General features: G+C 42.0%; 1 protein-coding gene across 1 annotated transcript; it reads left to right on the forward strand.

Annotated features, from left to right (window-relative positions):
- Window positions 1-4,371: 4,371 nt before the first annotated feature.
- nox4 (NADPH oxidase 4) lies at window positions 4,372-24,767 on the forward strand. The gene is made up of 18 exons (XM_085795483.1): window positions 4,372-4,509; window positions 4,833-4,928; window positions 9,434-9,544; window positions 10,083-10,167; window positions 11,787-11,884; window positions 12,157-12,184; window positions 12,364-12,436; window positions 14,084-14,164; window positions 15,311-15,473; window positions 17,521-17,685; window positions 17,870-17,932; window positions 18,650-18,710; window positions 20,325-20,412; window positions 21,612-21,731; window positions 21,861-21,969; window positions 22,552-22,620; window positions 23,103-23,203; window positions 23,291-24,767. The coding sequence occupies exons 1-18, from the start codon at window positions 4,453-4,455 to the stop codon at window positions 23,409-23,411; spliced, it is 1,689 nt and encodes a 562-aa protein (XP_085651609.1). The 5' UTR covers window positions 4,372-4,452; the 3' UTR covers window positions 23,412-24,767.
- The last annotated feature ends 201 nt before the right edge of the window (window positions 24,768-24,968 follow it).

A 24,968-nucleotide genomic window follows, 5' to 3' on the forward strand; every position in this document is an offset into this window, starting at 1 on the left:
TGAGATATATGTCCTGAAGCTGGGCTTGCTGCACCCCGATCACCTTGCTTGCCACTTTGGTAAGCCTTGCTAGCCTGTTTTTGTTGGACAGGGTGAGGAATCCAAACCAGGCCACACAGCAACAAGTAAGAACAGACTCGATAAAACATTGATAGAATAAGGTCATTAAGATATTGCAGACTTTGAATGAATTCAATTTTCTTAAAAAGAACAGGCGCTGCTGAACCTTTTTACATACTACATCTGTGTTTGCTTCAAAACTCATCTTATTGTCGATGAGAGTCCCTAAATATTTATATTCTGATACAATCTCAACCTCCTTGTCCTGAATGATTGTCCGAGGAGTGATAGGTTGGGATTTTCGGAAATCATGGTCACTGTGAAATCACTTTGTTTGGCCATGACTCAAGACTTTATTTACTATTTATTGCCAAAATCCACACAAAAGATAATGATGATAATAATGAAGTGATGATATGATACATCATAATGTACTCCAACAGCAGCCATTGTTCAACAACAACTGAAGAAATGGAGCAGAGAGAGAAATGTGCTGGCTTGTTTACTGTACGTGGATTATATAGCTACGTATATATACGCTCAGACACATTTTCCCCACACTGTAAGATCTGGCCTCTGTCGTGCTTGACCCCTACTGCTTTTGTTGAACAGCTGTGTGGGGTGGAGGGTGGCTCTTTCATGCGGTGGGCTGGAGCGTGAAGCGGGGAGGAGACTCAGCTCTCAGGAATGTGGGGAGGACACCGAGCACGGCTCTGCTCCATCCTCGGCTCATTTTATCTATAGAAGAATAACCTCAGTTCAACCAACAGCCCTGCTGAGCTCGTTCATGGATGTTGAATTTTACTTTTCAATCAAATGATAAACATTTTAAATGTAGCAACAGGCTCATATTTTCTGGTGTTACTATATTTCCACAAAAACACTATACCAGTGTTGGATTTTATTCTGTCGCTACACTAGAGAGCATCATATTATCTGAAACACCAAAAATACATAGAGCAGCAAGCAAGGAAATGATCTCTGGTGGTGGTGGATCGATGTGTAACCAGAAAGAAACACAGTTTGACCCCCATGTTAAAAAAACAGCACTTTGAATCTTCAGGGAAAAAAAACAAACATGGCGGCATGTTTGAAATGTGATAGGGGAGAGTGGGGTAATGTGAGACACCGGGTAATGTGAGACACCCCCTATATCTAGAAAACGGAACACATTTATGGTCATCTGACCATTATGTTTTAAAGCCCCTTCCATTACCCCATGGTCATGAAGTAGAGGACCTCATGATGCTGTGGAAAGCATGTTGTTTTCACAAAAATATGATTTTTGCATGTAAAAGTAAATTTTCTTGCTGTCAACTTAATCAACTGCTGTGCCAAAGCAAATTGATTCACGTAAAAAAACTTATATGATACATGATGATGAACTACCAACACATACAACCATGTGATGATGCTGGCTGAAAATTAGCCTGAATTTCTAAGAGAGGTCGTTTTTTCTAAAATGGGGGTGTTGGGGTAAAGTGAGACAAATGCTGCGGGGTAAAGTGAGACCATGGATGTATTATAATAAATCCATGAGTGAGACTGTGAGCACACCATACACAAAGATTTACACTAGAATCTCGTCCCCCAAGCCAGAAATCTCGCGTGATCAAACATGACCTGTAGCCACACTGCTTTGTTATGCTATGTGCTCTCAGTCAGCTCACTTCTTTATTGGTTAAATTAAATTTTAGTCACATTCCACATAAAAGAGGACTTTTGATCAAAATGGTCACAATTGTCGGGTCCTACAATCTGACCCCCAGACTATCTAACTGGTTCTATCTGTCATTTAAATGTTTTGTGTTGTATTTGATTTTGTTCTTGAGTCACTTTGTGTTGAGAAAAAAAGTGCTTAATTGACCAATCCCCATGATTCTATTACTAGTCCGACATTAGTTCTGGGAAGTGTGGTTGTCAAGCTAGCTGTCAGGATTCTAACTGTTACAACATGTGTTGTTATGGTAGTTTCAGAGTGGAAAAAGTAAGTGGATCAGTTTACCCCATTGATTTCTCTGGTTTGTCTCAGTTTACCCCTGGGCTGGGGTAAAGTGAGACACAAGACCACTTTTTTTAAAACAATCATATTTTCACTGTCCTGAATACATTCTGATCATTTTCATTGCTAGGCAACATCCTGAATTAATAGGAAATGTGTAAATTTTACTGATAAATCATTTTAGCTCGCTTAGAGGGGAGCAAATGTAAAAAGTGTCTCACTTTACCCCACTCTCCCCTAAAGGTGATGAATGTTTTATCCAGAAAAACATGAGATAACCCTGTGATGACTTCATATTGTCTTTTTCCTACATTTTCTTGTAGACTTTAAGATTACACCCACATGGGATTAAATATTAAATTTGAAAACCATGGATATGAGAGCCTCCACTCCTTAGGTTTGGATTTTCCTCAACATTTGTGAGTCTCTTTCCAAGAACTGGCATTTATTCAGCCTCAGATGTATTTGCCACAGATGTGGGATGATGAGACCTGGCTTACAGTCATTATTCAACATTCATCCCAAAGGTGTTGGATGGTTAAATGACCCTGCTCCTTCAAATGGGGCCACACAGTTAGAGCATAGTGTAGCCTAACTGCTGCAACAATCACACCCCAGTGGCTCAGTTTGAAGCTCCATTATTTCAGACAGCGTGTTTTATCAGTTGCTCTTTCTAATGACTAGCAAGATGTCTGAAATTCACCATGTAATCGTGTAAAATAAAGCAGTGTATAGTTTATTAAGTAAGACTTCCCTCTGCTGGAACTAAGTGGCGATTAAGTGGTTCATGTATACAGGTGTCTGCACATTGTTTTGTTGTGGTTTCTACCACATGTCTTGATTTATGACTTAACCAGAGGTTTCATGCAGACGGGGTTTCATTCCCCATGTTTTCTCCTTTATGTTTTATTGTTATTGTTACCATTATAAAAATAAGCATGAACCATATGGTGGTCTTTATTTTGAGATAAATGTTTGACTGAACAGAAATTTAGTCACTCACCTTCAGCTGCGTTTTGCATAACAGACACAAGATGGCGCAGACAGCTCAGAGGATGGTGTGTAGCACTTGATGCACCTCGTTTCAGACTGTAAAGTGCTTAAACTTGGACTCATGCAGATAAACAATCAGATCATTAATCTACAAATACTTCAGCTGATCAACCAAACCAATTAAAATAGCAGTAACAGAAAACGTCAACATATTATTTTGTGAAATTACGCATGGCGCATTGTACAAGCCTAACAACCACATTGTGTTGTGAAGTTATGAAGACCAGTTTCTATTTGATAATGATGATTTTGGACATCTGTTATGAAATGCTTATCATTCATTCACTTTCTAATAAAGCACCCAGTCTGCACTTAAACAACCCACTGAGTTTGAATAAATAATAATTACTTAGAGTAAAAAAAACAAACAAACAAACTTATGTCATCAATATTGAGTTTCTTTTGCAAAAAAAAAAAAACTGAAGAGACCAGAACAACTCAGCATTTATACCATCATGGAAGCGACTTAAATGACTAATTGATATCATACAACCAGCATGAAAATGTGTTTAAAAGTCATTACTTTTGAACGATAAAGTTGATTGGCCTATTGAGTTTTAAAACGTTGGAAAGAACAAAAAAAGAACTAATCAATATTTACTACAACCAATGGATTAGCCTATGTTTTAACGTGTTAACCTAATTCTAATTTTTTTATGCACTCTACACATTCTTTTTTTTAATTAAAGGTCATTAAGTACAGATCTCGTACTGTTTATGGATGGCTTCATTAGTCTCTGGCTCCCTCTAGTGTCAGGACGGAGCAGTGAGCAGCGCTGGATCTTTGTTTATTGTTCTCCTGTCTGTCCTGTTATCTTTATTGGGCCCAGTCAGTGTAGACTAGTCAGGATGTTTGGGGCGGTGCTGCTCTCTCACCGCCCGGGCCTGATGTGACACGGGGCCGGGCTGCGGTGAGGTGAGGAGCCGAGCTCAGCGGTGCTGCTGCGGAGCTCGTCACCGCTGAGAGTCGCTTTTTTGGGTTTTTTTTTCCGGGGGTTGAATGAGAAGAAGTCCAAAAGCGCTCAGAGCAGAGTAGACAGTAGCGGAGTAACAGGACGGAGCAAAAACACCGGCCGGTCTGTGGAGGACGAGACACACACACACACACACACACACACACACACACACACACACACACACACACACACACACACACACACACACACACACACACACACACACACACACACACACACAGAGAGAGAGAGAGAGAGAGAGAGAGAGAGAGAGGGAACTCCGCGGAGGACAGTGGCTCTGCTCCTCTCAGTCACACCGAGGCTCTGGTGAGAAGTTGGGCTGGATCAGCCGCCCGGCTCGGACCGGACTGTGACGGCATCATGGTTGTGTCGCTGCGGAGCTGGGTCGCCAACGAGGGAGGAAAGCATCTGGTCCTGGTGAGGAAAAAAAAATACTTTCAAAGTTTTACAGTAAAAGCTGCGCCCAGATGGTTTTTGTCGTGAACGAATTTGTCTGGTTTAGTTGTTGCGTTTTTTGTCAAGAGAAATTCTTAGGAAAATCAACTCAGACACTAAATGAATTACAGTAATTAGACACAGTTTACAGAAATAGTGAGTTCATCATGATGTATCCATAAAACCTGCGACAATCATTACTGTAACATATGCCAAGGATTAGCAGTTAGTTTTAAGAACAGATGCAGATATGATGTTCTGATTTGTATTACATGCTGTGCCATATGTGGATTGTGAGTGTGTAGATGCTGTGGTTGGGAGCTAACACATGGCTGTTTGTAAAGACCTTCCTGCTCTACTCCACTGGACAGCAGTATCACTACCTCTACAAGATGCTTGGGGTAAGTAAGACCTGACACATTAACATATACAGCCCATGATGTATCCTATTCATTATTTTTCTTGTATGTTTTAACACAGAGCTCCATGTATATACAGCACTCACTATCACATAATCGACTGCTGGTCAAGATTCAAATGTAGACGTTGTAATAATAATATATGTGAAAGTCTATTAGTATGACCATGTATAAAGGTTTAGGTGACGCTGACAAAATCCATCACACAAGTGCCAATACACTAGTGCATATCAGTGAGTGTGTGGGCGTTTGACTTAAAACAGAAGTGAGCACTAAATGAACTGCATGTATTTTGTTTAGTCAATTCATCAAGCTGCAACCCACTGAAAAAAAACAGGCAGACATTGATGGATATCACCATGGTAATCTGATCATTGATCAGAGGACACTTCATTTAAGGCTTTTTGTAACAGCTGGTGCTTGTTACCTGCACTCCCATGCACTGCAATAGGAAAATGCCACCACAGAGAATTACATACTGAATTGAAAACCAAAATAAATAGCAGATCATATACTACTGAAGCCGACCTTGTGAGTGTGCAAAGTCTTTAAGATCCTCACAGACTCATCATCAGCAGAACCAGGTTTCTAGATTTTGATGGTGTGCACACTGATTAATCCAGATTCTAATGGCTGACAAAAAATAAATTAATAAGAAGCTTAACTCAGCATGAAAGTGCTGTGAGTATCACTAATCAGCAGAGAAAATGCACTAACTTTCCAATTTTTACATCTCCATATATCATGAATCTAAATGGGTCATGTGATTCTTTCTTAGTGTCTGTCCACAGTGACAATGAGGCTGCAAGTTTTCGTCAGCAGAGTCTGAAAATGTTGACAAAACCTGCCGCTGTGTTCAGCCGCTTCACAGATTTCTATTAATATCTCTGAAACCAGTTTAGTGATGGACGGTCATCTGTCACATGCAGCTTTAATGAGTCCAAGTTATGACTATAAACTCTGTGACAGCAATTAGCTGTGCGTGTGTGTGTTCCCCAGTTGGCCTGTGTAGCACTGGCCTGTAGTGACATGAGCCTTGGCACACACACACACACGCACAGAGAATCAGGGTTTTGGTGCATGCAATAACCCACGTGAGCCTTCATGTAATTGTTGTCACAAGTTCAAGCCTGGTGTGTGTGTGTGTGTGTGTGTGTGTGTGTGTGTGTGTGTGTGTGTGTGTGTTTATCTGCGAGTGTGTTTGTTCCAGAGAAAACATTCCTTACTTTTGGAGAGAATCATACAAATACCACTGCACTGACATTACTGGTGCTGTCCAACCACCTGAGACTCTGTGAGCTCAGACAGCTTGGCTTCCTTGCTCTTTGCACCAGCTGGAACTCTGTCATGTTGAAGGTCTGTGTCTGCATCGCTGTGCATCGCTCAACTGATTTTGTTCAAGTTGTGATTTAGTGGAAGCAAGGACAGCCAGCGTCATTAAAAGTTCAAGTTCTTGCCAAGATCACTATGATTTTATGCTTAAAGGGATAGTTCAACATTTTGGCAAATTGGCCCATTGCCATAATACCTATAGTCATAGCAGTAAGTTCGTTACCTTTAATTGTCGGTGCAAGCTATTTTTAGAAAGGCGGAGCAGAGCCGTGAGCTGCTCAGAGCTACGCTACAGAGGCCAAGGGAATTTCTTGGTTTCCCTCATCAAACTCATCAAATACATAATCCAACAACTCCAAAACGCTCTGGTGGACAAGTTGTGACCTGCACATTCACCACACTATGAGATAATAATGGAACGTTACGAGACGGAGCTGTTTTCAAGGTAAATGCAGAGTCTGCTTGCTGAAAAACTGTCCCTGAACGCAACGCGCATCAGTGGTTTTGCATGAATTTACCTCTAAAACAACTCTGTCTCGTAAAATTCCGATATTATCTCATAGCGTGGTGAATGTGCAGGTCACAACTTGTCCACAACAGCGTTTTGGAGTTTTTGGATTGTGTATTTGATGAGTTTGATGAGGGAAACCAAGAAATCCCATCAGCCTCCGTAGTGTAGCTCTGAGCAGCTCGCCACTCGGCCGTTCTAAAAATAGCTTACACCGACAACTAAAGGTAATGAGCTATGACTATAGCGATTATGGCAATGGGCCAATTTGCCAAAATGTTGAACTATCCCTTGAATGTATACAAATGAACTGCATCTGTTATTGTTTTAAGCCACTGGACCTATTGGCAGCTTCATTGTTAGATCTTTACATGCACTTTGATGTTTTCAGTCTTCCTCCGCTTTAGCCCTTTGTTGTGAGTGATGTGATCTGAAATGCGCTGGTGCAGGTGTGTAGCAGTGTTTTGAGTTTTGGCTTTACAACATAAAGAAGGCCGTATGAAAATCAAACAGAGGGAACAAATGTGTGCAGCATGAAATAAGTGGCAAAATGAGATGTGGCAGCGAGCAGCATGTGTGAGCTATTCATGCACTGCCTGTACAGTGGGAGGCACAGGGGAGAGAGAGGGGCAAGTGTGGGCACGCCTCTGGCTTAAACCAAATGCCTTGCCAGAGGGCTGAAGGTTCTCTGTGTGTGTATGTGTGTGCATCTAGGAAAGTGTTTATAGATATGCATGAGTATGTGTATGTGTGTATGTCCATAAGAATGATGGAGATGTATTTCAAAGCATTAATGCTGCCGAGGGGGATTTCGATTTAACTTCAAGAAAGCATCTTATCGTATTCACCTGGTTTGTATCTGTGTGTGTGTGTGTGTGTGTGTTTGAGAGAGTGACATTGTGTGTGTGTGTGTGTGTGTTATGGTAGTCTGGGCTCGGGGATGTACAGAAAGCAGGATATCTGATCTCCTGCTTGTGGTTTTGTCGTCAGCTGCCTCTCTTGGGGAAGCTGTGCCGAGAGAATGTGTGTGGGAAGTTTTTGAAGGGTGAAGGTATCAGACTTTTTGAGTTTACTGGCGCTGATACTTCACTTCACTTCACAGGTGTCGATTATAACTCTGACCTGCCTGCATGCTCCATTTTTACATTTCAGAAACCCTGCTGCTGCACGTCTTGCACTTACGTATTTTCCTAGTAGTTGTGCTCCTTTCGTGTTCTCATGGACTGAGGTGGACTGTCATTTTGTGTGTCTAATCACTGAAAACAAGTGTTTTTACACTTATGAGGTCAGTAGGAGGCGGCGTGTATAATCAATCATATCTCTTCAGATAACCTTCTGCCACTATACCAATATTTGAATCCACTGACCTTGGATAGAGTGTCCCTTATATTGGACCTCTCCTCCCTTATTCCTCCGATCTACACACTCACACACCGTCATCTCACACTAGTTGTTTCAGTTCCTTAGGAATAATCAGAAGAGACAGCACCTGCAGTGCACAAGGAGCCTGCCAAGAAAGTGTTTAAATGTGCTGAGTTTAGCAGACGCCAAGGTACATCCAGTGTTTCCGCTTCAAAACAGCTTCGATCATTTTGCTGTAGCTTGAGCTTTGTAAAGCCAGATTATACGCCTGACATCCCCTCCCCATGTCACTTCAAGTAAGCCGTGCATTTTTCATCCTGGTCTGGAGATGCAGTAGTAGTAGTAGTAGTAGTAGTAGTAGTAGTAGTCCTTTCACTGCCTGAACTGAACATAACCTTTAATCAGAGATGACAAATTGTAGAATCACATCACAAGTCAGACAGTGAATCTGTTTTTGATTTGCCTGCACTTTACCATCAGAGATAATCTGAGAGGTGAGTCACAGCTCAGATTTAATCAAACAATCACAATGAATACACCCAATGTAGATGTTCGATATGACGCACATTTTCCCTTATTTACTGTATGTCTAGTCTAAATAAATAAACATAAATAAAGCAAAACAAAAGATGAGAACAGAAGAACTTTACTTTCTTTTCCTTTCGCCTCAAAGTTATTCAGCTGTAGTTTTCAGTGTGTCAAAGAGGAACTGCCACTTGCTAGTAACTTTGTCTTACTTTCAGTAGTGTCTTGTTTTGTACTTCTGTTGAAAGCCTATACAAATTTAAAATTGTATCCAAGGAGAGGCCCGCACTAAAACAAATTGAGTAAACTGAAGTAAGAGACAAAAGATTCATTTCTTTCAATTGTGTAGATTAGAATGTAGTAACATTTTTGTTATTGATTCTTTTAAATAAGAGCAACTCCAGTCATTTAAGATTTGTAAAGCATGTTTCAAATATTATTTTTACTTAACAGTTACTGACCAGTGGAGTCCATGTGCTAATCAGAGAGATGCCTAAAGGAAGAACGCTTCCTGTTGGTCTCCATACTGAGAAGGACAAAGATGGTTTTAGAAAACGCTGTGTGGCAGGAAGTCATGCCTCAAGCCTTCAGTGCACACACTAAATAGTCCACATCTGAATAGGAACAACTCAAAAGTGTGTCCATAATCCGCCAGACCCTTATCACTTTACATCCGCCAAGGAGCTCCTGTTGCAGCAACTGCCTAACTATAAATGTGTGTGTGTGTGTGTGTGTGTGTGTGTGTGTGTGTCCTCCACAGCCTGGCCTGTGCATCAGCAGGGCGTCGGCGTCTGTGTTGAACCTGAACTGCAGCCTGGTGCTATTGCCCATGTGTCGCTCCCTGCTCACCTTTGTCCGAGGAACACACACGGTGAGGAAGGGAAAACTGAAGGGTAAGGGGATGATGGGAAGAGAGGAGGAGGAGGGAGTACAGAAAGAGAAATAGGCATGCGGAAGAATGGAGTGATGAATGGGTTGGATTTCGAACCACTGAGGAAGGTAGTAAAGTAGAAGTGATTTATTCAGGATTTTTATTTGAAACGGCAAATTGATCACAAGTTAAGACATCCACATCTGTCTCTAATTTCATATCCTTCAAAATAAAGCCCTTAAAACTCCCACGACAAGGCTGTTTTCGATAAAAGAAAAATGTTTTTTCGTTGGGCGGGTACGCCACATTTTCTCCTCTTCTCATGTCACATCGCAAAAATGTATGATGGTGTTCTTGTTGTTATATTGTGTAAACCTGACCTAACCCTAACCCTAGAAATAAAGTGCTGAGATTCTGATGTAAAAAATGCAAGAAAACAGCTGAAAGTCTGCTGCATTGAAAGTAACGATTCATAAGTTATTAGTGTCGGTTGTTGCTTGAAAATAACTGTTGTCTGTGTTACCACACACACACTCAGGTATCCAGCAGGAAGACACGCAGACTGTTGGACAAGAGCAAGACCTTTCATGTGGCCTGTGGAGTCACCATCTGCATCTTCTCTGGTAAAAACGCTCACTTATCAACACAGCTCATGTATCACTGGGTGTGTAAACTGTGTGTGTGTAACGTGTGGATAAATGGACCCAGGCTGGCTCAGCATTCCTAGAGTACCAGCTGTGATGTCCTCCCAGCTGGTCATGTGTGTTTTTGCTGTCAAGTTGAGTGTGTGTGGTTGTGTGTGAGTTTGTGTGTGTGTGTGTGTGTGTGTGTGTGTGTTCTTATTGTTGTTCAGAGTCTCGTCTCATAACATCATGGCAGCTCCTGGCAGCTGTGTGTCCACTAAATCTCTGATTTACAAGCTGCTTCCTTTTATTCAGCAGCCAGCGTCGGGCTTTTTTATTTTTCTCCTGAGGAGCCTGGATCAGACTGGATCACAGTTTTTCACACTAACACAACAGAGTCACATCGAAAAGGATGAACTCAAAGTAAAGTTTGCGACAACAACGACCTGCTGCGTGCTTGTGCCTGCTGTTGACTTATAGCATTGTGAAGGTGGCTGATGGCGTTGAGGATGTGATACCAAGCTGCAACCTCTGAGGATGAAAAATGAAACAAAAAACTACGCATCTCAATTTAACTCAACTCAACTTTATTTATAAAGCACCTTAAACAGCCACAGTTGGAACAAAGTGCTGTACATAAATAAGAATAGAACGCAAGACATAAAAAAAACACAATATAAAAACAATAAAGCAATACAAATGTTAAAACAATAAAGCCAAGAGTTTTAAGACGAGTTTTAAACATGGACAATGAGGGGGCAGGGACTTGAGACTGGCACCAAAGGGATTCTCATTTTAAAATGGCCAATAAGCAGAAATAAACATGTCCACAGCCTGGTACAAGAAACATTTTATGTCTCCTCTCGAAATCCTGGATATTTGTGCAAAACATCATGGCAACGCATCCAAAAGTTGGAGAGACTTAAAAAAAGTTCACGGCAGTCCACTCAAATATTTCAGTCTGACAACAGCGTCCATAGAGCCAACATAGAACGATGGAAATAGGAGAAGTGCAAGAGCTGGCATCTGGTCTTCACTATTACATCATCTGTAAAAGCCTTCTTTCACTATTGCCATACACACACACACACACGCACACACCTCTCCCCTTTAGGCTACGTTCTCATGTTCTAATAGCCGAGTAGTTCTGAGACAACAAATGACAATGAAGACAGCGAGGCAGCAGGGATGGGAGAGAGACATTGATAAGACAGACAGATGGAGAGAGAGAGAGGAGGAAGGGGGGTGGGAAGCAGTGGGAGTGAGAAAGGATGTGAGTGAGAAAAAGGACCCTTGTGTCTCATGATTACGCCCTCTAATTCCATCAGCTGTCGAAGGGCTGCGTGGTTCGCCTATGATGTCAGGAGAGCGTGTGTGTGTGTGTGTGTGTGTGTGTGTGTGTGTGTCGGTGAGTCAGGAGGATGTTTTGCTGACTTTCTGCTGAATAGACAAAGAGATGTTTGTACATGTGCTCGCTTGCACTTCATTTTGAAGCGTATTATTAATTGTTTGTGTGTCTGGAGCAGAGGATGTGCGGTGTAGCTGCTGCTGTCTGTCTGTGCATGAAGACGTGTGTTTTAAATCAGTTACATGTAACCCCCCTCCCTCTCTGTGTCTAGTCATGCACGTGTCAGCCCACTTGGTAAATGTCGTGAACTTCAGCGTGAGCTACTCGGACGACTTTCCTGCTTTGAATTTGGCTCGCTACAGAGGAGAGGTGAGACACACACACACACACACACACACACACACACACACACACACACACATCTCTATACTGCTTCTGCAGCCTCTCTCCAATCAAAGACTCCACTTGCTTATTAGTGTGATTTCAATTGGAGGGGAGGAAATTAGCAGTGGATGTGTTGACGGTTTTCTCTGAAGTGAGCTTCTCCTGCGACATCTCAAATTTAAATTAGTCCTCCTAAAAACTGACTTGGAGCATGACATGCACAAACAGCTCTTTTTGTTGTTGCTTTTTCTTCCCAGGACCCCAAGCTGATCATTCTGAGCACAAGTAAGCAGGACTACTCTTCCACTGTGATCCTCCCATTCTCCCTTCTTTGTGTTTCTTATTTCTGCCCTTTAAAACACGACCTGTCAGTATAAATCTCGTGTTGAAGATGAGTACATGTATGTGTCGTTTGATGTTAAACTTAACTGTTGACTTTGTTTCTGCTCTCTCATTGGCTGCAGTCCCAGGAGTCACGGGGGTCCTGTTGGTTCTCATCCTCTTCCTGATGTTCCTGTCCTCCTCCTACTGTGTGCGGTAGGTCCCCTTAAACCGCCCCGCTCCATCATCATCATCATCATCATCATCATAGCTCGTCTCTTTTCTATATGTGCCGTGTCACGGATGTGTTAAGAGAGTTGGACACACTTCCTCTATCTCAACCGTTATAAGAGATGGGCCTGTGAAACACATTGAACTGCAGAGAAATGTATTTACCATGAAGCGTCTCGTTTTTTTAAATACAGCTGCAGATTTTGTGTTTAAACACATGTGTCTGCCCTGTGTCTTCTGTCCATGTGTAGTATACGCCTTTGTCTTCTGAGTTTATCACTCCCTTGTTTTTGTTTGTGCGTGTGAGAGAGAGAGAGAGAGAGAGAGAGAGAGAGATGAAGAGAGAAATGGTAGATGGAAACCATAAGGAGAGATGCTAACAGCGCTCTGTTACAGAGCAAATCCCCTCTAAATGTTCCACTCTCAGCTCTGTCATTACTGAGGTCATGGTGGGTCACCCACTCAGCATGAGTGTGTCTTAACTTGTGCAGGTGTGTATGCCTCGTGTGTGTGTGTGTGTGTGTGTGTGTGTGTGTGTGTGCTCCTCTTGCTTTCTTCGGTAATTGAACAAAGGATAAGAGGCTTTTCCAGACCACTTAAGGCTTTAGATAAGAGTTTGGCTAAGTGGCTGGAGTGGTGGGATGATGGCTGCAGCACACCAGAGGAATACCGACATAATGAGTCGCAATGATCCAGTGACATTACAGTAACACACAATAATGTGCTGAAGGTTATTACAAAACAGTTTGTACATTTATAAGACTTTCCATCAGCATTTTTACTCCTGAACATTAGTTCCCAGTTTGTTTTTTTCAGAAAGCTGCAGCTCACTGGCACAGGATCAATACAGTAAAGTCAATTTATCCATCAGCTAAGAATTCAGAATTCTCCAATTTGGAAAATGGAACGCACAGCTCTCAATTTTCCAGTGGATGGATGGATGCTCCTGAGATCTTGGAAGTAACAGAAAGAGGTCAGCCTTAGTGATAGGGTGAGAAGCTCGGACATCCGGAGGGAACTTGGATTTTCCTGGCCATGTCCGACTGGGAGAGGACCCAGAACTCACTGGAGGAGGGATCACATATCCCATCCGGCCTGGGAACTCTTGGGGATCCCCCAGGAGGAGGTGGCGAGCATTGCTAGAGAGAGAGAGATGTCTGGAATGCCTCGCTCACTCACTTACCACCGTGACCTGACCCCCGGATACGAGGGAGCAACTGATGGATGGATAAAATGAATGATGCTGCTCAGGCTTTGAGGCAGCCCTGTACAGAAGCAGGATATACTTAAAGATCACAAACATGAAAGAAGTTGCAGTAAAAGAGGGAGAATACGGTGTTTATGGAGGGGTCGTTGTGTGTAATGACCCCTTTAATACTGACCTCTCGTGTCCTGCTTACTCAGCCTCTGAGCTGGGAGTCTCTGCGTCTATCCTGAACAAACTCTGACTTTGCTTTCATCTTTTGTTGTCTCCTCTTATTTTCTTTCTCCCATTAACCTGCTTCCTTATATTTCCAGGTTAGTATTTCTCATTGGCATGTATAGTTTTGGTCTCTATTTCCACCTTGAAACTTCCTGGATCTTTGAAAACAATCATGTATGATGTCATTTTGCACTTTTATTTTTTTTCAGGGTGTCCCACTATGAGATCTTCTGGTACACACACAACCTCTTCATTGTCTTCTACATCATCCTCATGGTGCACATGGTTGGGTAGGTTTCAGGGCTCAGCCCACTAATGGCAGTGTGAAATCTCTGTTTGTGTATGTGTGTGTGTGTGTGTGTGTGTGTGTGTGTGTGTGTGTGTGTTGGCTTCTGCACTGATGGTACAGGTTGTCCCCATCTTAACCTCTAACCTTCAGAGATAAGAATGTGCTTCACTTCAGCTAATGTTGGAGACTCCCGCTGACAGCCGGAGACATCCCAGAACGTTTTCTCAGCAAATGAAACCTCATTCACAAAGTCGTGTTTTTCAGCTCCTCTGTCAACAACCACATTCATTTCTCTGTCCTTCCTGTTGTGTTCATGAAATCACGCCATAGTTTTCTGATTCACCTCATTAGAAGTAGTTAATACACTATTGACAAAGTCAGTATGAAGTATCCTCTCACTTCAACATAAAATACCAATTCATGTCTTTGTTCCATTTCAAACTGACGTCAACTTTTTAATATTTTCTTAGGGCGATTGTTTTATGAGGTTTTTGTCATGACAGGCCCAAACAGACAAAGACATACAAACACAGTCGTGCTAGCTTTATGGGCATGTTTTCCACCTCGGTTGATTGAATAGACGCTGTTGCTTTTAAAGTGTATTATTATTTAATTATCACTATACTGTCTTTCTAACGTGTCAGGAAAATAGTGCAGCAAAGTGCATGTGCGTGCTTTTTAGTTTCTGTCCAGATGACGTATATGAGACTAAGTAAAAACCGAGCATATGGCTGGGTGTGTGATCAGTGTGTGAAATTGAGGACATACTTGAAAACCGTTGTGGAACCACTGTAAACAACTGACACCATTGCGTCGTATTTGCATTCAGCTCAGTGTCAACTGGTTTCAGCCCTTTATCCCACTGCAGCCTGTTAATGTTCCTCTGATTACGTTGCTTCATTTCGAAAGAACAACACAGCCTATCAGGAAACTCCCAACAGTCAGCTGGACGACCAAAAGATGCTTTTATCACTCAACTCTATCACTGTCTCAGTCAGTCAGAACATTTCACTGTGCAGTCCGGTCAAGAAACAATCAAAACACTCATGTAGTACTCAAACATTCCTGATACATGAATTGCATTTTTATAAAAGTTACTATAACCTAACCAGACTAACATCAGGTTGACTCTTGTCTTTTCCACCAGTGGAGCCCTGAAGTATCAGACCAACTTAGAGGGTCACCCTCCTGGCTGCCTCCGAGCCAGTCAGAGCAGTGCAGAGTCGCAGGGCAAAGAGCCAGACCGGGGTGAAGATGAAGAGAGGAGGAGATGTGTGGAGGAAGCGCACTTCCAACCGCACTACCCTCAGGTGTGTGTGGGTGTATTTTTCCTATATCCTAGCATTTAAATGTATGTATGTGTGGTGTGTGTTTGTGTGTGTGTGTGCAGTGCAGTCTGTGCTGTAGGGGGTGTGTGCATGTTGTGCGTGTGTGCTGAGTTTGAGAAGTGTCAGAGGGAGTTTATTAGAGGCGTAGTACTGTTGGGGAGGAGCAGACATCCTCTTTCTACATCAAGGCATGTGTTTGTGTGCGTTTCTTCCTGCGTGTGTGATTATGTGTTTGCACGTGGTCGTTAAGCAACGAGGTGGTTCCATAAAATCCCCCTTTATGCCCGATTGTGCTCCCCAGGCTTTACTGGAGCTGTGAGCAATTAGTCTTCCACAGATAACTGCCGGCAGAAGGAAACAGAAACACCACCCACTGTGATGGAGAGGCAGATAGATTTAGTATGTATTTTCAGGAATGTCTCTCCTCTTCCACAGCGCCCTTGTGTTAGTGCCGTGGGAACAAGTTGGGAGAAGCAGAAACCCTTGATAGACAGCTACTGATACAGTCTGAGATTCCCAAAGCCCTTCCCGTATCAGAGCTTATTCTCATCATATCAGGATCTCAGTGAGATGTCATGAGCTGCCATGTAGGAAACGTTTTCATGTCTAGTTGTAATTTAAAGGCTTAAAGCAGAAGTAAGCGATCCGGTCGTTTTGGCTAATGCTGCGTTCCAGGCAGGCTTTTGAAACCGTAAATTACAGCTTCACGTCACGTCTTACGACTTTGTAGCGTACCAGGCAACCCACTCGTGTTTTTCCGACCTGTTTTACCTGTGAAAGTCACTATAACGGCCACTCGTAACTTCTGCCCCGTGAACTCGTACCAGATCGAACTGGTACGACTTCACAGGTCGGAAAAACACGAGTTATGGGTTGCCTTGAACGCACCATAACGTCTTGTCAGCGGATGGAGTTAGCAGCCCCCGCCCTCGTTATGGATCTGTTGGTCCTCGTCCCTACGTCACCACATGCACACACAGCCCTTCATGCCGTTCTCTCTCCTCATTGGATAAAACTTGTAGGATACGAGAAAAGTTTTCTCCTCGGCTCAGAGCAGAGCAGAGTGACTGAGAGACCCGTGTTTCGGTCCAAACACTCTATGTAAGTGATTGCTGTTGGAAGATATAACTATTTAAGACTTATATTGACACAAAAATATCGCTTACTTCTGCTTTAACGTCTTACAGCAACAGAAAAAATGTTAATTTAAATGTATCTGCTATGACTATTAGACATACATATAAATGAACAGAGGTTTCCTCTCTTAAAGGGATAGTTCAACATTTTGGCAAATTGGCCCATTGCCATAATCCCTATAGTCATAGCAGTAGGTTCGTTACCTTTAATTGTTGGTGCAAGCTATTTGTAGAACGGCGGAGCAGAGTCGTGAGCTGCTCAGAGCTACACTACGGAGGCTGATGGAATTTCTTGGTTTCCCTCATCAAACTCATCAAATACACAATCCAACAACTCCAAAACGCTCTGGTGGACAAGTTGTGACCTGCACATTCACCACGCTATGAGAAAATAACAGAACGTTACGAGATGGAGTTGTTTTTAGAGGTAAATTCATGCAAAACAGCTGATGCGCGTTCCCGTCGAGGATAGTTTTTCAACAAGCAGTCTCTGCATTTGCCTCGAAAACAACTCCGTCTCGTAATGTTCCGTTATTATCTCATAGCGTGGTGAATGTGCAGGTCACAACTTTCACAAGCGTTTTGGAGTTGTTGGATTGTGTATTTGATGAGTTTGATGAGAGAAACCAAGCTCTCGTAGCTCTGAGCAGCTCACGGCTCTGCTCCACCGTTCTAAAAATAGCTTGCACCGACAATTGAAGGTAACAAACCTACTGCTATGACTATAGGAATTATGGCAATGGGCCAATTTGCCAAAATGTTCAACTATCCCTTTAAAGGAAAACTAAACTACACTATACTGACCACGACCTGTGAATATGAAGATGTAGAAAATCTCAGGTGTGATTGCGATTGTAATACCTGTGTAATTTTGGGTCTTGATGTGTGCTCAGACGTGGCTTTGGGTGAGCGGCCCTCTCTGTCTCTACTGTGCGGATCGCCTCTACCGCTACATCAGGAGCAGCGACCCCGTTACCATAGTGACAGTCATCAAGCATCCCTGTGATGTCTTTGAGCTGCGCATGCTGAAGAAGAACTTCAGAGCTCGTCCAGGACAGGTGAGCGGACGTGACATGCAATCGCCAAACATTTTCTGTCCGTGTTACATCTCCATTGTATCTCATCGTGTGTTTTACTATTCCTACTTCCTTTGTTTCCCACCCCTCCCTCTTTACCTCTCCCCTGTCTAATCCTCTCACCCCCCCCCCCCCCCTGGTCATCTTCTTTTTCTCTTTTTCTCAGTATATTCTTCTTAACTGTCCAGGTGTCTCTTCATTTGAGAACCATCCCTTCACGCTTACGACGGTAAGACTTTATGCAACTCTCCGACCCGCCGCAACACATTCCTCCCTCATGACACAATGCAAACACACACACACACATACACGTGTTTTTACAGTTTCTTAAAATCTCTTCCCCCTGGCAAAGAACATGCAGTCCTTTGTCTGTCTCAACGTCCTGCCCCCTCTGCCCCTGGCTGGCACTTGATTGACAGCTGGGTCGAGCAGTAGTGTTCAGTTTCACACTGTTTATTGGTGTTTTTTAGATTTAGTAGTTTAGATAAAGAAGATAAAGAAACATATTTCTGCTTAGCCAGCATACACGGATGGACACAGACTCATCCACATACACACACACACATACCATCACAAAGACACACACACATAAACTGCGTGCATGCCTGCGCCTGGTGTGTTATGGAGCTTTGAGGACGAGGGCAGAGAATCACACTGACAGAGAGCAGACAGACCCCTGAGGCTAGTAACGCTGTCTGCCAACAGGAAGGCTGTGTGTGTGTGTGTGTGTGTGTGTGTGTGTGTGTGTTTGCATTGTTAAATGTAATGAAAGGAATTGTAGCTTTGTTGTGTGTGTGTGTGTGTGTGTGTGTGTGTGTATTGTGCTCTGGATTTTGTGTATGTCTATGTCTATATCTCTTCTATTAGTTGCATATGTGTTTGTGTGTGTGTGTGTGTGTGTGTGTGTGTTGCACTGACTCACGGTTTGCTCTCTAACTCTTCACAGTGTCCCACAGAGAACAAGGAAACTTTTGGCATCCATCTCAGAGTCGTGGGAGACTGGACCGGTGGGTTCACACACAAATGCACCTCGCACACACGCACACCCTAACCCAAAAATGTAGTATTTCGGAAATGCATCCTCCCCAGAGAGGAGAGGTAATGAAGAGGAGGACAAAAACAAAATGACCTCCATCCTGTCCACTCTGATAAGGAACAGCGGGAGTGTGTGTCTGTTTATCTGTCTTTTTGCAAGGCTATGTAAGGTGTGTGTGTGTGTGTGTGTGTGTGACTATGTCTTTACCTTGATGCTAGAATGGTTCTCATTGTCTCATTAAAAAACTTGACTTGAGTGCACAACTTTTCACAACACACACAGTTTATATACGACATATTATATAGCTCTGGAAAAAATTAAGAGACCACTCCCAAAATGATCAGTTTCTCTGGTTTTACTATTTATAGGTATGTGTTTGAGTAAAATTAAATTACATTTTTTTTGTTTTATTCTATCAACTACCGACAACATTTCTCCCAAAACTGAAAAAAAATATTGTCATTTAGAGCTTTTATTGGCTAATGACTAAACTAGTCTAAATAACAAAAATATCAAGTCTTTTCAGACCTTGAATAATAATAATGCAAAGAAAACATGTTCATATTTATTCCTAAAGAACACAGCAAGAATATTTTAACTCAGGAAGAGTTTATAAATCAGTTTTTGTGGGATAATGTCGATGTTTAATCCCAGCAGTGGTTTTATAATCTGTGGTTCAGGTGATGACCTCATCAGTGTCTCATTAAATCAGAAGTAAGCTGAATATTTGTGTTAATATAACTCTTAAATAGTTCTATCTTCCGACGGCAATCACTTATATAGAGTGTTTGGTCTGAAACACGGGTCTGTCAGTCACTCTGCTCTGCTGTAAGCCGAGGAGAAAACTTTCCTTGTATCCTACAACCTTTATCCAATGAGAAGAGAGAATGGCATAAAGGGGCGGTCCTCTCTGTGTGTGCAGCCAAGGGATGCGCGTGAATGTGGTGACGTAGGGACGAGGGCGGGGACTGCTAACTCCATCGGCTGACAGGAAGTTAGCCAAAACCACCGGATCGCTTACTTTGGTATTGGTATTGGTATTTAAAAAAGAAAAGAAAAGAATGACTGTCATACATGTAGAGATGCTTTTAAGAAACATTTGTGAAAGTGGTCTCTTATTTTTTTTCCAGAGCTGTATGTACAGTATGTCAGTGTCAGTTTACAGTCAAAAACAGATGATCTGTGTTGTGTTTTGCCTGTGCAGCAGTCTCAATAGTGACTCACTTGTAGAGGAAGCTGTGGCCCTTTGGGGCGTTGTGACAAAGGCAAGACCCTGTCCACTGATTTCCATTCACTACTGTACATATTCACACACACACACACACATGTTTTCAGAGCACAGGAAGGGAAGTGGATTTGTTTATGTTGGCCCCTTAATCTGCCATGACGCATGTTGTAAAGACACACTGGAAAAAACTGAACTGGGATGTATAGAAAAGACCTGGAACTGTGTGTATTGGTGGTATTTGTGAAGACAAATACTTTCATTATGTACTATGACACTCTCTGTTGTCCAAGGTTAGACCAGTGGATTTGTTCCTGTGTAATTACTCCTCTCCTCTCCTCTCCTCTCCTCTCCTCTCAGAGCGCTTCACGCAGTTGTTGCTCCCTCAACCAAAGATTGACGTGAAGATCGAGATCCTTCCCATGGTGCAACAGAGGAGATACCCCAAGTACATTTTCTGTCTGTGTCTGTGACTGTGTGAGTGATGTGGCTGAAGTGATTTCTCATGAAGGCTCAGAATCACAGAGGGGTCAGAGGTCGCGACCTCCCGACCCCTGACCCTGTGCTTCCTGCTCTGTGATCGAGAGAGAGGGGGGAGAGAAAGAGAGAGAGACAGGGAGAGATAGGGAGAGGGAGATGTGGCACCGGAGAAAACACAAGTTTGTTTTGTGACAGTAAACCAGAGCTAAACAAACCATCAAACCTCCAACCCCCCCTCGCTCTGTGAAGGGGGCTGAGGTTTACAAAAGTGTGCATTTACAGTCAGGAGAAGGTTGATTTCCCTTTACATGTATGCTGCAAATAGTCTACATGTATATTAATATGAGGATAAAACACCTCTAATTGAAATCATTCATTTCAGTTCTTTCAAAAAGAGGATTTTTACTAATAATAGTAAGTCCCTGCACTTCACATTTATAATCAGTATCACAGTATTTAAGTTTAATTAAAGGTTAATGTGGTTGTAAGTGAAAATGAAGGTTCTTAGTAATCTATTAATCAATATAATTCCTTATGTGGACATCCATAAGTAGAGGCTGCTGTATAAATGCATATTACATTTAAAGATTGTATAACACATATTGTCCTTATAAGGAACATTAAAAATTCTGTAGAATACTGTATATTAAAAAAACACTTAAATGCCCCTGTGGCAGCTTACAGTTACATTTTGATACATCATAAAACATTTCTGTATACTTGTATAGGAGGACTTGACATGAGGTGTGGCTTTTTCGTTTTCTTTTTTAACACATTTTCAGCCATGAATAAAATGTTCTCAGAAGTGTTAGTGAGCACAGGGTTTGTGATTATGTGAGTGTGAGGCTGAGCCAAGCCTCACTTGGCCATGTGGTGGGTGTTGGGGTGTGAAAGGCTGCTGAAGCATTTCCAGCCATTTTCTGGGCTCAGTTTGGATTTTTCATGTTTAATATGGTCTGAACATATTTTGGTATATGTTGTTCATGCAGCAGTTTTGGTTTGACTGTGCTTGGTGATTTTGTGTGTATTACATACATTACACACACAGAGAGAGACTGTGGGATCCCAGATACAGGATGTTTATCTGTTTGTTTGTTTTTGACCTGGGTGCATATTAGTCCAGTTTCTTGGCTAATGTGTTTCTGTGTCTTTTGTCCATATTCCCAGGCTTTACGTGGACGGCCCATTTGGAAGTCCATCACAGGACGTGTTTAACTACGATGTCAGTCTGTGTGTTGCCGGTGGAATCGGGGTCACGCCGTTTGCCTGTGTGCTGCATGCTCTACTGTGAGTTGTGAAACTGTCACATACAGCAAAGTGATGAATGCTTTGAGAAAGTTATTTGATGTTTACAATCTCTTCTCCCTCTCTCTCTCTCTCTCTCTCTCTCTCTCTGCTCTTTGCTCTCCGCCCCAGTGATGGTTGGACAGGGTTCAGGTTGCAGAGGTTGTATTTTGTTTGGGTCTGCAGGGAGATTCAGTCCTTTTACTGGTTTGCTGAGCTGCTGTGTTCCCTTCATCACAAGGTCAGGACAAAGTCAGCACCCCGTAGCCTACTTGTTATATAAATTTTATTAACATGGGAATCAAACAGTGGGTCATAAATGGAGTGTGAAATTGTTTAACCATTCAGCATTTAGTATTTTTTGTTTGCCTAAGACTTGGTAATTTTAAAACGGAACCACTGCCCCACAAACAAGTTTACCAGCAAAGACAATTCACTCGCCACAGGCTGTTAAGACAACTTTCCAACGCCGTGTGTGTTTTATGGGTTTGAAGTGGCTGGAGGAGGTCAAAGGTTATGAACGTAAAAATTGGCTGATGAGCCGGGGGAGAGCTTACTGTGGCACCTGTGCATGTAAAGTCAAACTTTGCATAACACTTACTGTCCACATCATTGTAAGCATTGGGAAAAGTTAGCAGAGCAGCACCAAGCACGTACATATTTAAGTGTAAAGTGTTTTTATTTTGTTGAATTTGATGCCATCTTGTGGCTGTGACACATGAACTGATGTAATGTTGCACTTTGTCTACTAAATAAGTCCAAACAAGACGTCTCTGCTGCACAACTTCATACTGAACTCTACATGTTTATATCTGTCATTCAGCTTTGGCAGGAAAACAAACCAGACTACTTGAACCTGAGACTGTACGTCAGCCGGGCAGACAGTCTTCAAGTAAGTGACGCGCACGCACGCACGCACGCACGCACGCACGCACGCACGCACGCACGCACGCACGCACACAATCATTTCAATTAATTCATGTATTCAACTCGTTGTATTCACACATTTATCTCATCATAGAGCCACTGTTTGCCCATCTTTACATACATTTTCCACTAGGGGGCAGTATATAACAGAGAACACACTATTCTTTGAGTCTTTTAGTAAACTCTTATGGCCTGATCCTCATGTTGCCCCTGAGTCCTGAGCCCAGAGCCCTCACAGACGTAACTGATCAGTGATAGACAGTGAGACTACACATAGCTCTGGCTCTCAATCAGCTCTGAGCTCTGTGTCATGACACGTAATGTCATTTGTCTTGTGATGTTAATGTTAGGCTTTGTCCATTTCATGCGTGTTTGTCAAGTATTAATCCTCAGTCTTTTTCTTTCTTTCTGTTTTATGGCCGTGTCATTTTTCATTTTCATTTATAGAGCATGTCTGAGGAGAAGTACCTGCCACTCACCTCGAGGCTGCTGGTTGGTCGGCCCAGGTGGAAGTTACTGTTTGATGAGATTGGGAGGACCAATAAGGAGTGAGTGAAGTTAATATTTTTGTCCTGTGAAAGTTATAAAATGGGAATGTCTTCCAATACTGTTACTGTGTTTCCCTGTGGTTTCAGTAAGAAAGTTGGGGTTTTCTGCTGTGGACCGAAGGGCATCTCCAGGACTCTCCACAGACTGTGTAACTCAAGCCGATCCTCTGGGACGATCTTTGAATTCAACAAGGAATCCTTTAGCTAAGCGAACTTCAGCTCTTGTTCTGTACCAGAAACTTTGGGATCTACGAATTTTAATACACTTTGGGAAAAATATTTTTTCAGAAAATTTCTGAATATTTTTGGCCAATCATGGTTACTTGAAAGTTTGTCCAAGAATTTGTAGTGTCAAAACATTGCATTATTTTTCATATGTCTCACTGCCCATAGTCACATATGGTCGAGCAGGACAAGACCTTAAACTTGCAATCTCTACAGATCAACACGACCTCTTTACAAGCTTCAACTTCAGCATCTGATCTGATCAATGTCTGAGAGAAACCAAGAATAGCAGTTCTCTGCTTGATGCCCTGTTGTCCTGAAGTTGCTCCCTGATGCTGCCCACTGTTATGATATTACACTATAGGGAGTTTATCTGTCTGGGAACGAGGACTGAAATATGACACAAGACAGTGAAGCTGTTTTTTTATATGCAAATGTTTTAGAAATGGTTGCCTTAGATAATGTGGAAGCACATGAACAAATCAAATGTGATCAACACCACGTGCCAGTTTTAGTATTAGCCAAGTGGCTTGTTTACGCTCAGCTTGATTCAACATCCGCTTGACACCAAACTGCCAACCCACAAGCTTTGACCAAAAGGTTCTGATTATAGAAAGCCAAATCAGCACCAACCTGACCTCTAATACACTGACTGTTTTGTCTAAATCCAAAGTACCAGGCATTGTGAACTGAATGCCCTGTTTTGTTTTCTTGTTAGCATTCAAAAACTACATCTCCCATGAGTCTTAGCCTTTGGCATGCAATCACAACACCATGGGAGGTGTAGTTGATATAGGTGATGTGTAAATGATTACATCTTACTAGCTCTTAACATTTTAGTGTCTGAGCTGGGAGACAGACCTAAGGATCTGATTGGAGAGTGTCACTCATCAGGATCTGAGAGATATGCTCGAGCAATGGACGACTACACCTCATGCCAGTACTTTTAGTTAGTTGTTTTTGAATTTATTTATATATTTTTATAAAGTTATTTTATGTTATGTGAAAAACTTCTGCAGGGCTTTGGCAATTTCTCCACAAAATATTTTTTACATTTCTCTAAAGTGTAGTTATTGATATAAAAAAAAAAATAGAAATGAAGTTTACAAATTCAAAATAATTATAGTAAACGGTAAGTTTGACACTTTTTTTAGTTTTAATTTTGTAGTTAATTATATTTTAGTGTGAGATAGTATTTTGAAAATTGCCAAAACTGGAAACATCACGTTTCTGCAAAAGATTTAACCTCTTTACACTTCTGATTTTTTGATGAAAAAACAAACAAACATATCCTCTCAAACTGTCATTAGCTACCATTTATTTAGCATTTTAAGTTTAAATATATTTGACTGAAAAATCTGAAAATAAAAGATTTTCTATTTATTGTATGTTGCTTATTTGCATATAACTTAGAAATGATTAACTATTCATGTCTTTGCAATGTTGGTATGTTATTATTTTTTTTTACAAACAAAACATTACCTATAATATCCTATAATGGCAGTAGCTTCAGCCCATCAGACAATGGCCTTCGAACTGA

This window comes from Trachurus japonicus, chromosome 13 (assembly GCF_045865225.1).
Source record: "Trachurus japonicus isolate A0001 chromosome 13, Traja_1.0".
NCBI lineage: Eukaryota > Metazoa > Chordata > Actinopteri > Carangiformes > Carangidae > Trachurus > Trachurus japonicus.

Bases quoted from the DNA above. Each gene is read 5' to 3' on its own strand.
- nox4 (XM_085795483.1), top strand. From the start codon at position 4,453: ATGGTTGTGTCGCTGCGGAGCTGGGTCGCCAACGAGGGAGGAAAGCAT. The intron at 10,168-11,786 runs GTAAAAACGCTC...CTCTGTGTCTAG, and splicing joins CACCATCTGCATCTTCTCTG to TCATGCACGTGTCAGCCCAC. The intron at 14,165-15,310 runs GTAGGTTTCAGG...CTTTTCCACCAG, and splicing joins CTCATGGTGCACATGGTTGG to TGGAGCCCTGAAGTATCAGA.